Source organism: Bombyx mori, chromosome 25 (assembly GCF_030269925.1).
Source record: "Bombyx mori chromosome 25, ASM3026992v2".
Classification (NCBI taxonomy): Eukaryota; Metazoa; Arthropoda; class Insecta; order Lepidoptera; family Bombycidae; genus Bombyx; species Bombyx mori.
In genome coordinates this window covers 6,319,761-6,336,982 of record NC_085131.1, presented here as the reverse complement: position 1 = coordinate 6,336,982, position 17,222 = coordinate 6,319,761, and the positions used below count along the sequence as shown (strand labels likewise).

The 17,222-nt window shown below is 35.9% G+C and overlaps 1 protein-coding gene across 2 annotated transcripts in view; it reads left to right on the top strand.

Annotated features, from left to right (window-relative positions):
* Nucleotides 1–17,222, top strand: part of LOC101745606 (ETS-like protein pointed) — a 172,085-nt gene that overhangs the window by 21,805 nt on the left and 133,058 nt on the right. For both annotated transcript variants that reach the window (XM_012688950.4, XM_004924452.5), the window contains exons 2-3: nucleotides 1,431–1,566; nucleotides 13,962–14,082. In XM_012688950.4, the coding sequence (XP_012544404.1) occupies nucleotides 1,441–1,566; nucleotides 13,962–14,082 (247 nt within the window). In that variant the 5' untranslated portion in view covers nucleotides 1,431–1,440. The remainder of the gene's footprint in view (nucleotides 1–1,430; nucleotides 1,567–13,961; nucleotides 14,083–17,222) is intronic.

Sequence of the window (17,222 nt, the reverse complement as noted above, 5' to 3'; positions counted from 1 at the left end):
GTAGTGTTGATAGAACAAAGTTTTAATAATACCGATAAGCGGAAAAAGTGTTCTGTTGAAATCATTTGTTTGCAAACATTGTAGAAGAGTACGCAAGGTAATCGATTATTGATTAGCTTTTTAACTTGAGAAAGCTAGCCAGTTCGTTTTAGTAACATTTTCATATAGAATTTTTACTATAAATACTAAAACTTTTCTAAATCAAGTTCGGTATTTTCAAAAATCAACTACATAATTTTTTTCATTGAAATCCTAAAGATTCGCAGAAATCATATATTATCTACACTTTGCATCTCTGTTACATTTTAATTAATCACAAATTGACGTAAATTAAAATAGTCGACATATCCTTTGCTATTTCGAGCCTCGTAGAATCATTCGGTCACAACCCTTACTAATACACTAACGCTCACCCCGCCGTGTTCAAATGAACAAATCGACACACCGTTTCAATTACAAGACAATAATGTCTCCGGGTGTCGGGATCGCGCCGTATCCGCCGGATACTATCCGTAACGACACGGCACCGATTTCACTTCAGACGCGCCGAATTTCTGCTGACACATTTACAATCCCAAACGCTTCTGGTTGTATGACGAACCAAGTCTCGTGTGCGTCCAGCTACAAAAATATAACCCTTATAGGTGTTCTAATAAAAACGGGCCGAGAAAGTCGGACGCGTGCCTTGAGGTAGCTTCCGCCGGATCAAGTCGTTATCCAAAGTGTTAACTAATTTCGATTACTTTGATGGTAAATTAGCTGTTTCGAGGAAATATCTTTAGGATTCTTTTATTATTTATTCTTTTTTTTTCTCATTTTGTTTAGTAAAGTTCACGTATTAAATAATCTGGAAGCTTATGAACTTATGATACCCGCATATCTTTCAATGATTTTTGGGTAGATATTTAGTATCTCCGTTAGAAATAATTACAATTTGAGAGAATTCGGAGAGTTTTTCTTAACATACAATACTTTTACGAGTTCCTTTCGTGCGTTTTCGGTTTATGAGGTCACAATAAAATCATTTAAAACCAAAAGTATATTTTTTATTGCATTAGCAATTCGCGTTCATTAGAGAGCAGCGCTCACCTAGAGTTCAGTGGTTATCATTGTCAATGGACATCATAGCTTGTATGTCGTCATGACTTTACTGGTGGTAGGACCTCTTGTGAGTCCGCGCGGGTAGGTACCACTACCCCGCCTATTTCTGCCGTGAAGTTTCGGTTTGAAGGGTGGGGCAGCCGTTGTAACTATACTGAGACCTTAGAACTTATATCTCAAGGTGGATGGCGCATTTACGTAGCAGATGTTTATAGGCTCCAGTAACCACCACCGGGTGGGTTGTGAGCTCGTCTACCCATCAAAGTACCCTTCATCGTGAACATTTGTTGAGTACGTATTTCATTACATTGGGTTTTTATTTTTTACAGTCCCAGCACTATGAAGCTGGAGTGGACGGAGAGCGAGTCCGACTATGGACTCGAGGAGGCAGCCTTTTACGAGGCTCCGACCGTCGTGGCGCCTCCTCCAAGGAAACATGTCTCGTTCAGTCTTAGACTAGACTTGGTAAGTAATGATCTATACTAATATTATAAAGAGGAAAGATTTGTTTGTTTGTTTGTTTCGAATAGGCTCCGAAACTACTGGACCGATTTGAAAAATTATTTTTCCATTAGAAGCCGACATTGTCCCTGATGAACATAGGCTACTTTTTTTTATTTATTTTTTTATTTAATTTTTTTGGTTTCATGTGTGTTTTTTGTTTCCGAAGCGAAGCGAGGGCGGGTCGCTAGTTATTAATATGAATATTAAGTAACGATTATTAATATTATTATTATTAAGTAATGATTATTTCCTACCTACCTGATTATTTTATACCTACGCCGAAAATTCGGTTTTCCTCCTGCTGTACAGGGAAGAAAGTCTAACTTTTCCTCCCGCTGTACAGGGAAGAAAGTGTTACTTTTCCTCCCTGGGTACTACTGACAACTGCGCATGCGCGTTAGTGTCTACGTCTGCTCTCACGCACCTAAAATTCTCTGCCATTGTTGTGCTCGGGTAATCTGCAATATTGTGTTTAGTGTAAAAGTGAAATAAACAAAAGGCAATAAAATTTAATAGTGAAATATTAACAAAGATGAGTTCATCAGACAGTTCTTATTCAATTAGTAGTACCTAGTTTATTTAAAAATTAAAAAACAGTTAAATTGTTTTTTTATGAGTATCGCCTTCGGCTCGGGTGGCAATTTTACACGCGGGAAAAAATGTCCTACTTTTCTCCCTTGGTGCACAATTTACTATTTTCGAACGTATTAAGAACTGATGCGATACAATAATTTTATCGCTTTGCCTTAATGACTTGACCAAAATAACCAAGATTTAAAAATATATTTATTTGATATTTTAATTTGGCTTGCTATTAACGAGTGTTTTTTTTTTTTTCGTTTCGAAACTAGATCTAGAACCGGTCCAAGACGATCTTATTACAAATTCTATAGAGCGTTTTGTTAATAATTTGCATTTTTTTAAGTCTTATAAAAACGAATCATCAAAGAGAGTTTTCTCATGATGATGAACAGTTATCGAACTCTACACTCTAGGAAATTAACGACACCGTCCACCTTGAGGTAAAGTCTTAACCGCATTGGTATATTCCACCCCCAAGCTATCCCTTAATGCGATGTATTTCAAGTTTACTCTATGGATCAAGAAAGACCTTACGAAATACTTTAAGAATTACGGTCCCAACACAACAATTTTCTTGCTCTCCCTGTGGATGAAACGGATTATTTAGGCCCAACGTATGTGGTGCCTTGAATAGCAACTTCAGGATGTGGAGAGCAAAGATAAGGCTCTCGTTACTAAATTCCAATGTCAAAATTTTTCGACACAATCAAAAAAGGGGAATTGAAGATTCCATTTGACGAAAACTTAAAACGACCTTGCAAATGCATAGGTTTCTGGATTGTCGGAGAATAAATGTCATTTTAGTTTACTGCTATGATACTATTAAGGCTGGCGTCGTACATGTTAGCTACTCTCCTACAGGCTATCTGGGATCGCATGCTCAATTCATCGCTATGGATTCTAAAGGGAGAAATAGAGTTTAAATGGGGTCCAAGTCATTCCAGAAAAGTAGAAGTTTATGTTGAATGTTTGTTAAAACGCCTCAACTTCAAACTATTTTCTTGCAAGCGTCCATCAGATGTGGGCATAATGGTACGGAGGCATACGCTTCGCGCCAGCTTACTTTGCATGAGCTCTGTCTCAACCGACGACCGGGCGCAACTTATTAAGCGACAGGAGATTTAAATTCTTTCAAACGTTTTTTTTTATTGCTTAGATGTCGTCGAAAAAACGTCCGTCAGCAGTGCTAAATAAATCGTTTTATAGCACAAACTTTAATTTAACCAAATTCAACTTTATTCTTTTTTTTTTATTGCCCTTGTAGGCAGATGAGCATATGGCCCACCTGATGGTGAGTGGTTACCGTTGCCCATGGACTTCAGCAATGCCAGGGGCAGAACCAAGCCGCTGCCTACCGCTATATATTCATGATGTAAGCGATTGTCAGTAATCTTATCAAAACGATTATTAGTGTAATTAATAGATAAGGTTTCCTATGAACGTTTGTACGGAAATTCACGTTCCTATTAGGTATGTGCTCTGATGGAATTACTATAGTCCCAATGTTGCTGATACTGCTAACCACCAATTTTGTTAGCATCAAATTGAGAAGTATTACTCACAATTATAATGCCGCGTCATTAGCGATATGCCGTTTTATTCCAATGAAATTTGAGCTATTGAATCAGTAGGTGCGGCAAGTATTGCACACTGCCAATCTTCTACTTCCAGAGAGGGATATTATCAAACGAATTCCTCCTTCGGTGGTCCAGTCCAAGAATCATTTTCTTTTTTATTTTATTGTTCTATTGTGTTCACGAAATTTACGATACCATCCACGGTGACAGCCAATTGGTGTTAAGTGATTATCAGAGCTCTCAGACAAATGTATTATATAAATACAAAACATAAATAAATTAACGTTAAAGAACCAACGATCGAAGTCTCAACCGTATTGTGGCTGGAGAATATAAGGATTGCTCCGCCAGGCTGGGACGCATAATTACTTTGCGGCAGAAACTGAGAGAGCACTGGCTCGCACAATACCCAACAGCCAGTGCCACAAGTATTCCTTGCCAAAAATGTATTATAATAATAATAAATAATAAATAAATAAATATTTACTAACAATCACGCCACGTTAACTGGTCCCGTGATATGTTCGTAAAGAACTTGTGTTACAGGTACCAGATAACGGATATAAATGTAAGATTTTTATTATACACATACATATATTTAATATACACCCATAACCCTGGAAAAGACATTTAAATTTATCATACAAATATCTTCCCTTGGCGGGATTCGAACCCGCGACCCCCTTGTGTAGTGATCATGTCACTTACCACTACACCAGACGGCCGTATATTATTTCAATATTATTAATATCTCTTTGAATGCCTAAAATTATACTATTCTAATTATGTACATAATAACTATGTTTTGGCTTAAAATAAGTTTTCAAGTTTCAAATGAAATTTATACATACTATAACAGTATAATTATTTAAATTTATTGTGAAATGTACGTTCCCCATAAAACCGTTTCCAAATCCAATCGTAAATTAGTTTATAATTACCGCAGAAAGCAACTTAAATACCGATTCAATATGAACGAAGCTCTCTGCTCTGTTTTATTAACCAGCTTCAAGAAAGGAGAATTCTTCTATAAGTTAGTAAAACTGTTTTGCACATCGTAGATAATAAACGCATATACGAAGATTAGACTCTTAATCTCATAAGTATTATATCTAGATTCAAGTGCGTTAAATAATAATAAATCAAGGCAGTAATTAAATTTTCTTCAGTATTCGCGAGTTCGGTATATGCATATTTAAATCATTATTACGGTTGACTCTCGTGTTTTTTTACTGTCATTATAATATTTCTGAGGATTCGAAATCTTTACAGTTTTCTGTTTTTTTTTTTTTGTTTTGAATTGAAAACTTCTTTAGAATCGTTGTGATTTCAAACCGGATGCAACGGAAAAAACGACAGGTAAGAGACAAAAATACAAAAATGAGTCAGAAATATACATACTATTTAATACAGCGCCATCTGTGAGATTTTTTAATACTAACGTGTGTATGAAAGCTCTTGTAGTGAATTTTAATTTAGGATTATACGTGAAATTAAAATATCAATTCACAGAGGGCGCTACCTTACAATTATTTACTAATGACAAAATTTTACATATACTTAAGACGTTTAGGATAATTGTATTTTAATTTTGGAAGGTTTCACTTCTACCACGTGTGAATTGCACACATGTATTGTTTTTTTTTTTTTTCTGATTTGTATTCTAGTGACCTCAAGGGGTCATACTAGATTCGCCAAACGAGTAGGTGAGCTCACGGGACTCTAGTCTTACAGAGTTGCTAACACTAGCCCTAGCTAGCGAGAGCAGTGCTTGGCAAAATCTACCGCTGAGAATACTTTATATAATTATCAAATTTTGTTGTACATTTATTTATCAATGAACTAATGATTCATGTGGTATGGAATAGTCGCCTCAGCCTATCGATTGCAAATTTAAAGAAAGGTTTGGGGCAAAGGGAGGAAGAATTGAAAGTCCGAAGTTAAATGTGGGGAGAAAAACGATATTACGGGTGAGTTAACAAAATTTTGTAAGCGCAACTAGAAGATGCTGGACGCGTACCTCTTCCCTGACAAATAGCCGCCCAAAATATGAATACCTTTAAAAGATTCTCCGACATAACTATTTCCTAATAATCTCGAGATTCCGAGAATCCGAGATTAGGAGATTATAATATTCAAAAAGCTCTACTAGTATAAATTTTCCCTAACATTTATATCTAGAAACTTAAAGAAGGTCTTGTTACTTTCTATAGAAAACCTACCAGACCGGCCTTCGTAACATTGACCTATTTACAACGTGTCACTTCTAACTGCTCACTTCCTTTCATTCATATCGCTTGGAATTGCAAGACGTTCTTTTTTTACTTTACACCTAGTACTGTACGTTTGATCATGAAATGTTCACATAGGAATAAAAACCTGTGATTTTACGTGTGCGTATCAAGTGACCATAATAAGAGAATGTAAAATGGGGAGCCCTGTGGTTAGGGAAGGGCCATATCGTCTGCACTATGCCGGATGCGCCGGCGCAACTCAGCCGAGCGTGATGCGAACTCGTCCTTTTTGACACGCCATACGCTTTTTGTACGGAATATAAAAATCACTGTAGGTACCTATTTATAGTCGTTATAACTGAAACCGGTTTTAACTAACAAACTTTCTAATTACCGACTATTATTATTTATTAAATACTAGCTGACCCGGCAGACTTCGTAGTGCCTCAATCGATAAATAACCTAAACTTTTGTATAAAATAAACTTAAAACAAACAAAAGGAATCCGTCCGACGGGGGACACATCAAAGGAAAACAAAATTGTTATTTTTATTTAATTCCGAGAATTTTCATGTTTATCTACCTTTTAAACCTTCTCTGGACTTCCACAAATAATTCAAGACCAAAATTAGCCTAATCGGTCCAGTCGTTCTCGAGTTTTAGCGAGACTAAAAAACAGCAATTCATTTTTATACATATATAGAATTTATTAAATATACTAATATTATAAAGCTGAAGAGTTGTTTGAACGCGCTAATCTCAGGAACTACTACTGGTCCGATTTGAAAAATTCTTTCAGTGTTAGATAGCCCATTTATAGAGGAAAGCTAATAGGCTATATAACATCACTGTAAGACCAATACAAGTGAAGCAACAATAAAGAATTTTCAAAATAGAGGTTTAAATGGCTCCTTAACATTCTATAATTCAAAAATATTTTCACTTTGTACGTAAATGAAGTGGGGGGTAAAATTTAGCGTTATGCCAAAGTAACTATTTCACGCGGACGGAGTCGCGGGCAAAAGCTAGTTAAATTATGAAGCGCAATGTAATTAAGGGAATTTTTTTTTTTTTCAAATAAACGGGACGTTATAGAATAGATTCAAAATTTGTTTAAAACTCGAGAAAACCGTAGAAAATACTATTTTGGTCACTAACTACACAGTAACAACGTTCGACTTCTCTGTATTCTTCTCTGTATCTGCTTTACTTATATCTTTATAGGCGATGTGTAAATGTGTGTTACGTTTCCCGTGTCTGATATATTAAGACCGAATCGATCAAAAAGTACGGAATACCCTCATAATGTGTTAATGAAACGATAAATTTTGAGAAAATCAAAACACGGAAATTCTCACCTTCCAAGAATAGTATATTTACGTTTAGCGAAATAGTTTTTAGACTCTGCTAATAATTACCTGGCGTCTATGAATCTTCTTTCACGTAGCTGTTTCGACTTTGTAGTGTTGTGTAGACGAGTTTAATGAAGTGGTACATTTGATACAGTCACGCGAGCGCGTACGGTAACAATCAATCATCGACCGCGTAAAGGAGTATCGAAAACAAACTCAAAGCTTCCCCGGCATCTATTTCAAAGATCTTTAGTTCTTTTTATTTGTTTTTTATATTTTTAAACTTGCCCGTGACACTGACGTTAAGCTATACTAATGAGTTTCGACATTAGCTGACTGTGACGAAAAAATACAAGGGACTTTTACGAATGGGTTACGCTTTGTAATTTTTTATTTTATATTCTTTACGAATCGCCGGATTGATGTATTAGTGTCACACAATTGTATTTAGGACTACGATGTTTCCATAATAAATTTACTTTCTAGTGTATAAACGAATTCCGAACTTAGACAGTGTGATAGAGATAATAATCTATGTATATATATAAAAACGAATTGCTGTTCGTTATTCTCGCTAAAACTCGAGAATGGCTGGACCGATTTGGCAAATTTTGGTCTTGAATTATTTGTGGAAGTCCAGAGAAGGTTTAAAAGGTAGATAAATATGAAAATGCTCGGAATTAAATAAAAATAACAATTTTGTTTTCCCTCTGATGTGTCCCACATCGGACGGATTCCTTTTGTTTGTTTTAAGTTTATTTTATACAAAAGCTTAGGTCTTTTATTTATCGATTGAGGCACTGCGAAGTCTGTCGGGCTAGCTAGTAATACTATAAATTCTTGACGATCCGGAATTTAAATGCCGGTCGCCGAAGTCAAGTACCACTAAATTATCGAGCGAAGAGTTGAAGAAAGGGCTGTTAATAACAAGGGTGAAATAAAGAGGCCGTCGCCAGTTTTGACATTAACACCTCCATCCAGCCCAGAGCTGTCACTATAAAGCATATCTTCTGACATGATTTATTATCGCTCCCGTCGAGGCATATGCTGAATGAATAAGTACACGTATGTTCTTGAGGATTACAGTTGAATAACGATAAGTTTCATCAAGATTCAAACACAATGGATGGGCTTGCGTTAACCATGTTCGCGCAACGGATATCCTTTAAATAAGTAAATAATAATTTATCTCGTTTTCATTCATAATCATTTTGATAGATGTGAGTCGACTATTATCAAAGCCGGCAATGTGACTTTTGGACAATTATTGGTAAATCAGAAAAACGAATTATTGACTTTGTATTCCATTGGCAGTCACAAAACTCTTCTGAACGGCATCTTAGATAAATAACAGGTTAAGTATTAACCTTTATTTAATGCAGGTTTTGAACCGTATTCTTTGAAGGAAACGATTATATTCAAATCAATCTGTATTGACATATCAATAACATTTTTTTGTCCAAATGCACAGATTGCCACCTTTGATAATAGACGACTCATGTAACGGAGAGATACGTAGTTACACGAATCTTAACTGGATTGCGAATATTTATATTACTAACGGCATCGAAATCTAGTTTAGTGTTCGCTACATTGACAAGCTTAATTGGATTTAAATTTAACTTAAATTATAATAAATAAAAACCTGATACCATAAACGCCATTTATTTCTCTGAAACTATACTGTGAAACGCAGATTTTTCTCACGATCTAAAATCGTGTTTTGCGATAACTGTAAAATGTTATAATAGGTATATATAAGTCGGGCGTAACAGAGCAATCCGGATTTTTTGAACGACAAGAATGACGACATATTAAATGCGATATAAAAAAACGAATAATAATAATAGATAGGTCTATTTCTCGCCTTAACATAAAATTATGAAACAGAAATAAATTATTTAAGGAAATTTATAAATCTGAATCGATTATTTAAAATGTTGCGTGTGTGTTTTAGATTTTGTGACGAGAACTGCGCCTTAAATCTGGAAAATAATTCAAACAGCATTCTGGTAATTGTAGAGGATGTGGATAATGTATTAGTATTGTTAATTGTCAATTTGTCGTTCTAAAGCTAAACGCTAGTGAAGTGTGAGAGGCCTCGATCTTGTCTCAATATGTCACACGTCGCTACTTTTTAAAGGCACCCCAATTTATCTACTCTTGTTAATCCTCCGGCAAAGATAAATAACAATTTGAATCACTGTAAATCTCTCACGATGATCCGTTTTTTTATTTATTTAAATTAAACGAAGTTCGGTTTCGTTTTTCGTACTGGAATATCTGGAACTGCTCAAACACGAATATCTGTCTAGTTAAAATTCAATATTTTTGCTTAATACAAATCGTTGCATTCATATATCGTGTAGTTGAATGTTTAAAACGTCAATGATATTTACAAAATACAAGTTTGCTAGTGTAACAGTTTTATCAACATTTTGTATTGCTTAACGTTCTCGTGGGCAGCACGGCTAGCTGATATACGAACTGTTAGCTGATTGCATAGAAAAATCACGATTAATTTTTCATGTCCTTCGAAGCGGACGTAACTAGACGTATAGCTTTAATTATAAGCCGGATATCGTATCCAGCCCTAACGAGACACGCCCGAATGGACCGGCTAATTTACACTAATAATGTACTTTAATATTTACTCAAATAGCATCTTCGGAGAGGTCAGTTATTAGTTTTGCTATGGTATATAATAAAAATAATAAACTTGACACAATTAAAGTTGCAATTCATGTATAAATGTTAAATAAAAGAATGTTATAGCGTCGGGTACTAATTGATTTTTAAAATACTTTTTATCTTTAAAAATTAGATGTGAAAAATTTTACTGTCACGCACTGTTCCATAAATTACGTCCTTACATTGTTCATCCGGTTTTGTTAATGATTTTCGTTACTCGTAATACCGTACCGTACGATAATACTCAAAATATAATATATATTTTAATTCAAAGTAGTTCATTTGCTTTACACGATATTTAGCGATTAATGAAATAAATTTAGAAAAAATGCATTTACTGTTTATAATAAGGTACACATAATTATGGTAATAGATATTAGATCTAAGATTAAAACATTTTAATATTGTTACTGATTCTTTAGTAGTTGTTTGCGGATGATGTATTATAGATTATTATTTAACCTTCTTATATCAAATCAACTCAAACAAGCCAAGCAAATCGTAATTCAGTTCTGTTACATTATATTTTTGTAAATGACCAAAACTATCATCAGATAGAAACACCCTAGCCGAGAAGACTAATTTCAAAGTGGTCCTTTTGTAGTTTATTTCTTAACAAACATACGAACTGTGTGTCAATCGTCGTTTTGAGTAATAAGAGGCGTTAGTGAATTGGGATCGTGCCCCGCATCGATAATCACGTGCCGAGACAAACGGGGGTAACTTCACCCTTGTGTTTGTAATACGGAAATATCCCGAGGATGTTTACGACTTAATCATTGTGTGCGGTTCACTGAATAGAAAATTCATTAACCTGAATTCTGCTTATTCTCTTTGTGACTTTGGGTCTGTAAAACAGAACACATGTATTTATAGCCTCCTCTGTATTACTCCCGACCGATTAGCAATGAAATACAATCAGGTTTGACCTTTGTTTCGCAGCTGTAGTGAAACATGCACTTTAACACCGTGGAAGTTGGTGCATTTTTCAATCGTCGAAATGTTTTTTTGTAAACGTACAGTTAATAGGACTGAAGAATAAATGATAAGAAAAAATATGTTACAAGCCTTCTTCTCCAACATCATCAGAGAGTGCTTGCTAGACACATAGATAGTCCGCCTATATTGAGGACTTCATTTTTCCAAGCACTCCGTTATTTAGATATTTAGTAGTAGATATTTATAAATTTAGTATCACCATCCATCCCCATTTTAATTGAAGTAGAGCATAATTTTAATTATTTCATTTTTCTTTTATTTTACTGAAACATTGTTCTGTTGGCATAATCTTCTGAATCGTGCAACTCTGAATAATCCAGCATTAGCAGACCCTATCTTATAAAGTCCTCAATTGTTGAGTACAATGCAAGTTGATGACAACTTTTCCTTTGTCTGCACTTTACTCCACTAGGTGGGGTCGGCACAGTGAAATTTTCTATTCTATTCTCTTCTATTAGCCGTCATCTCAATACTCACTCTTCTCTCTCTTATATCGTCATTCACACACGACAACATCAGTATAAAATTAAACTTTGACACATTTAGATTTAAGAATGTCAAACCGATGCCAAAACTTAAACTTATCAACAAGCCAGGATTGGCTGTGTTCTTTTCTTTCCTGATCTCCACGGGCCGTATACTCGTTTGACTAAAAATTAAAAAAAAACTTATCTTAAAAAATGTCAAATTTACAAAAAAATATAAACCCCATACAACATTCAATAAATCCTGGTTGGTTAGACATAGATAGGAACAGATTGCGTCTGATTGCTTCGAGGGTCGCCCCAACTCCCTGATTCGATTTCGACGTTTTTATTGGGTAATATTGATACACTTTGTGATTAGGGCTAGTGTCACGGGTTATTACCAATTGAAAAGGGTCATTGATATGCTGTCACTACATAGAACTATTAATGTTTCTAGCTGTAATTTCAATACGGTCTGCATTTAATTGCATTTTTCCCCCGGTTTTCTCTCCCGGTGAGAATCGGGTACTTTTGTCCCGCTTGCCAGGGACTAAAAGCAAAGTTGTCACTTTTCATGGTATAAGCACCTAGGAAAAGTAGAACATCTCCTAGCGATTGTTAACAATAATTTGCGGCCGTGAACGTCCCACTTTTCTCCCTCAGTGCGTAAAACAATATTTTTTAAGACAAGTAATATCAGGAAAAGAAAACTATACGCATTAAGAACCGTCTAAATATTTTAAGCGTCTTTTAAAATTATTAAAATTGGTTTATTTATTTATTTTAGATATAGTTTTATGATCGTCTGAAATAATAAAACGGAACAAACAAATTTCAAAATTTACCAATTAACTTGAAATATATACCTATATATAAGCTCTTGTTTGAATAACAAGCTTGCCAAATAATACGCCAATCCTCTAAATTCATTAGAATTCTGCATTGAAACCAGCAACTGCGGCCTCCAAAATCGTATTTGCCCGAGAATGTAGATAATATGCAAAACTTTAGTTTTTAGTCAAATAACGATTTGTTTCTTTGAAACGCTTCTAAAGATAGATCAAAAGATCGTTTACGAAGCTGAAGTATTGTCTGCTGTGTAATATTTTAGGCGAAGCATGTCCGAACAGAGAACGGAAGTGGACTTGTGTGGGTGGAATATTGACATCCAACATTGTTGAGTATGGCGATACTAGCAGTGTCAATAATCTTGCTAATATTATATTGAACGATTCAACTGTGCTATATTATAAAATAATTAAAGAATTTCAGCATTTTCAGCATTTTTTCCCTAATCTATATTATCGCATTTTATAAAGATTATTATGTTAGAAAGTTTTAAGGCATGAGCAACGTCATTTGTATTACCAAAAAAAAATCCTCTGACCGAATAGAGACGACTCTTCTGGTGTCCAGTCGATCTTGGATGCTATAAGCATGAATGAGATCAACCAGCTTGAGGCTTAAGGTCGAAGTATGTGTAGCTGTATGGCATATTTTTCAAAGTGGAACTCATAGCTGCTAATTATCTACTCACATAGGCAGCTACTGTAAAACTCTGTACCTTCCTGTTTATCTCTGCCGCAAACTTCAACAATTTTAGAAGATTGAATAATTCTATGAATAAGTACGAAAATTAAATAATTACATTCAGTTTCATAAATCAACGAATTCACTGCAATCAAACCGTGATAGAGTAGGTTTTTTTTAATTCAATATATAATTATTTTGAATTTCGGTTAAGTTTGTTTAAAAACATCGATTTGAAAGATTTAGTTTTATTTTAAATCGATTATATGTTTCTGCTGCTCACAATGTGATACTATTAAAAAACAAGTGACTCGTGCGGTTCCCGGTTCTGTGTAGCTTTAGTTATTTGAGTTCGCGTTACATTGCGTCCTCACGTCATATTAAGCTACACGACAATTGCGATTAGCTTAGAAAGTAGTAGCATATTCAACTCTTTACAAATTACGTCTTTGTTTATTAATACGCTTTTATTAGCTTCAGACGTATGTATGTAACGGAATCTTTGAACATGATTTTGACCCCCTTCAAAGCGTCGGATTAACTCGAAATTTGGTATACTTATTATGGACCGATAACAAATCAGTATTTAAAAAAAGATTGAAAAAAATTGAATATTCAACTAAAAAATGGAAAATAAATAATAGTTTAAAAAAAACTAACAAAAAACGCTTTTATAGAAAATCTAACTAAAAAATAGAAAATAAATTTTAATAAATTTGAATTAAAAATAGTGTAAGAAAAAATGATTTTATTGTAAAAAAAAAGCGTGGTTAGTTTTTTTAAACCATTATTTATTTTTATTATTACACCCTGCTTGTACTTCAGAATATAGCATGTAATAGGCACCCAATTTACAATTTATGAAAGCTGATCTAAGTGGTTTTAATTATGAAAGCAATAAGTAAATGTTTTCACTTGTTTCAGTGTGACGAGGGTGGTGGCAACGCCGATGGCATAAAGTGTGAGCCCCAGGAAGCTGAGGAGCCCCGTGCAATGCAGAAGGTACCCTCACTCTCCGATCTTTCTGACCCAGAGGCTTCCCTAGGTAAGTGTACTTTAATCAATAAAACTATGTTATTCTCGCAAGGCATTATGCATAGACATTAATTGTCGAATCGTTTATGCGGTATGTGTTGAAACTTATCTTTATATATATATATATATATAGGTATATATATTTCTTCTGTGCGTGTGTTTGTCACTGAACTCCTCCTAAACGGCTGGACCGATTTGAATGATATTTTTTTGTATGCGTTTGGGTGGCACCCTGGATGGTTTAGATTCATATTAGCCCCGTAGAAGGCGCAGCAATCGGTATCTAGGTTATTTATCTTTCTTAGAAATAATTTATATGGCAAAACAACGTTTGCCGTGCCAGCTAATATACATAGATTTTCTTACGTTTTATTCATTTATTATATGTACATAAAAACGTAAATATGATGTTTTAAAATGGAGCTTAACTATACCGAGCTTTTTGTTCGACAAAAGATAAAGTTTTAAGTGATGAAAATAATTTATTCCTTATTTTTTCTGTTACCCATTTGCTGATAGCCTGAGGGTTTATTCCAGCCATATCATATTATTCCTTAACATTTAGACGTAAAGTCAGTCGTTTTACCCACACTCTAAAGTTTGATAGATCGCTCAGATCTGCTATGAGCATCGAGTAAATAATCATAACGTATTAGTACTCCCTTCCTCCAAATCAGTGAGGAGCGGAAGTCAGTCAGCTGGTAAGCCGAATGTCCGGCTGCGACACGAGTGTCTCATCCGGCGTCGTAATATGCATTGTCTACGCACTTAACGCTTTCAATACATATATCCTTCAGTTGTATCTGATTTCAAAATATATTTATAAACTTATTCGTGTCCTTTGAGGAATACAGTTATTAGTTAAATATTTTTCGAAAATATCCCACACTCATAGGTTTTTGGCAGTCGTAGATATAATTAAATAATACAAATAGCGGAGGAGCTGAAAATACCTGTCAGCGACGCAATCCACCAAGCTACAGAACGGCACTTTGAGAAGGCGGCACGACATGAGAACCCTCTTGTCGCGGCCGTTGGAAATTACATACCCGATTCTGTAGACCGAATGGTAAATAGTCGACGTCGCCCAAACCACCTCATTACGGATCCCCTCGATCTATTAACGGTGCTTTTAGGTACCATAAGTACCGTTCATCGTCCTCGTCGGACCCGTCGCTTGCGACGAAGGGCTCGACGAGCGAATTAACCCACAGACACAGCCCACTGAGTTTCTCGCCGGATCTTCTCAATGGGTCGCGTTTCTGATCCGATCGTAGATTCTGCGAAGCACTGCTCTTGCTAGGGCCAGTGTTAGCAACACTCCGGTTTGAGCCGGCTTCTCTCAAGACTATCAGCATAGGTAGAAAAAAAATACAGAACGGGATCGATGGAGACAGCTAGTTGACGGAATCGGACGGAGTCACGATCCTCAGCAATGAGGGACCGATTGAAGAGAGAGAGAGAGAGATATATATAATTAAAAGTACATTATTTCCAACATTTCCAAAACATTGGTAATCCGTGACCTTTTTTTTTTTTTTTTTTTTTTTTTTTTCCTACCTAAGCTGATAGCCCTAGCGGCTATTTCAGCGTAGCCCTAACTTTAGTAGGTGAGCTCACGGGGCTCAAACCTGACGATGTTGCTAACACGAACCCTAGCAAGAGTCGTGCTTCGCAGAATCTACCACCGGATCGGAAACGCGACCCACTGAGAAGATCCGGCGAGAAACTCAGTGGGCTGTGTCTGAGAGTTAATTTACTCGTCGAGCCCTTCGTCGCAAGCGACGGGTTCGACGAGAACGGTGACCGGTGCTTGAAGTACCTAAAAGCACCGTTAGTGGATCAGGAGGATCCGAGATGACGTGTTTAGGGCGACGTCGACTGCTTTCCATTCTGTCCGCAGGATCGGGAATGTAGTTACCGGCGGCCACGATGAGAGGGTTCTCGTGTCGTGCCGCTTTATCGAAGTGGCGCATGGACGCCGACTGAAGATACTTACTGATGGACTCTAAGTCCAGGTCGTCATGGAGGTCGACGTTCCTGACGAACCACGGGGCTCCGACGGCTATCCTGCAAAAACGGGATTGAATAATTTGAAAGGATTTTAAGTGTATGCGGGCCGCGTGAGCGAACACTACACTTGCATAGGTCATGACGGGGCGTATGCAAGTTTTGTAGAGTGTCACCTTATTTCTAAGGGACATTTTACTTCGCCTACATATCATCGGGTAGTCCGTGACCACGAACACTGTAAAGTATTCGAAACGACGAAAATAATACAGTTAAAAACGTAAAGTAGAAACGTAAATGAAAAGTATCAGTAAAAAAACTCCAGATCAAACCGTAAAAGTAGTTTTAATTATATCCATACGAAGTAAATTTTTTAGGCTTCATTTTAAGTTTCTATGAAACAAACTTTGCTTTACTTTAGTCTCATTAGTTTTTTAGTCTAAGAAAGATAAATTAATAAACTTAACTGACAACACACGCTTGTATAGTAAGTACTCAGAAAGTAACTCTCACTGGTGGCAGGACCTCTTGGGAGTCCGCACGGGTAGGTACCACCATCCCGCCTATTTCCGTCGTGAAGCAGTAATGCGTTTCGTTTCGAAGGGTGGGGTAGCCGTTCTAACTATACTGAGACCTTAGAACTTATATCTCGAGGTGGATGGCGCATTTACGTTGTAGATATCTATGGGCTCCAGTAACCACTTAACACCAGGTGGGCTGTGAGCTCGTCCATCCATCTAAGCAATAAAAAAAATAAAGTAAATGAAATTCTGAAATTCTCAGAGAGTATGTTATCTTCACATATATGTACATATAGGTACCTAAATTGCTGTAATTTTACAAATTCAATATGCACACTTGTCAGGATATTTATATTGTACGCGATGTAGCTTTCCTGGGCTTGATTGATGTTCCTAGGTCGTAGTCTACGATTACTAAATAGTTAGGCCTGAATAGGATAATACGAAGCATCCTCTTTAGGGGCATCAAGTGCAGTTTCCAACCGTCAAGTGCTTTACAAACTATTAGATGTTTTGTAACTATTCTAAATACAGTTATCTTGTTTAATTGACGTCATAGATTCTGAAATTTTCTTTCTATTACTCGTACTACTAATTGTACGAAGTTTAAGACAATAGA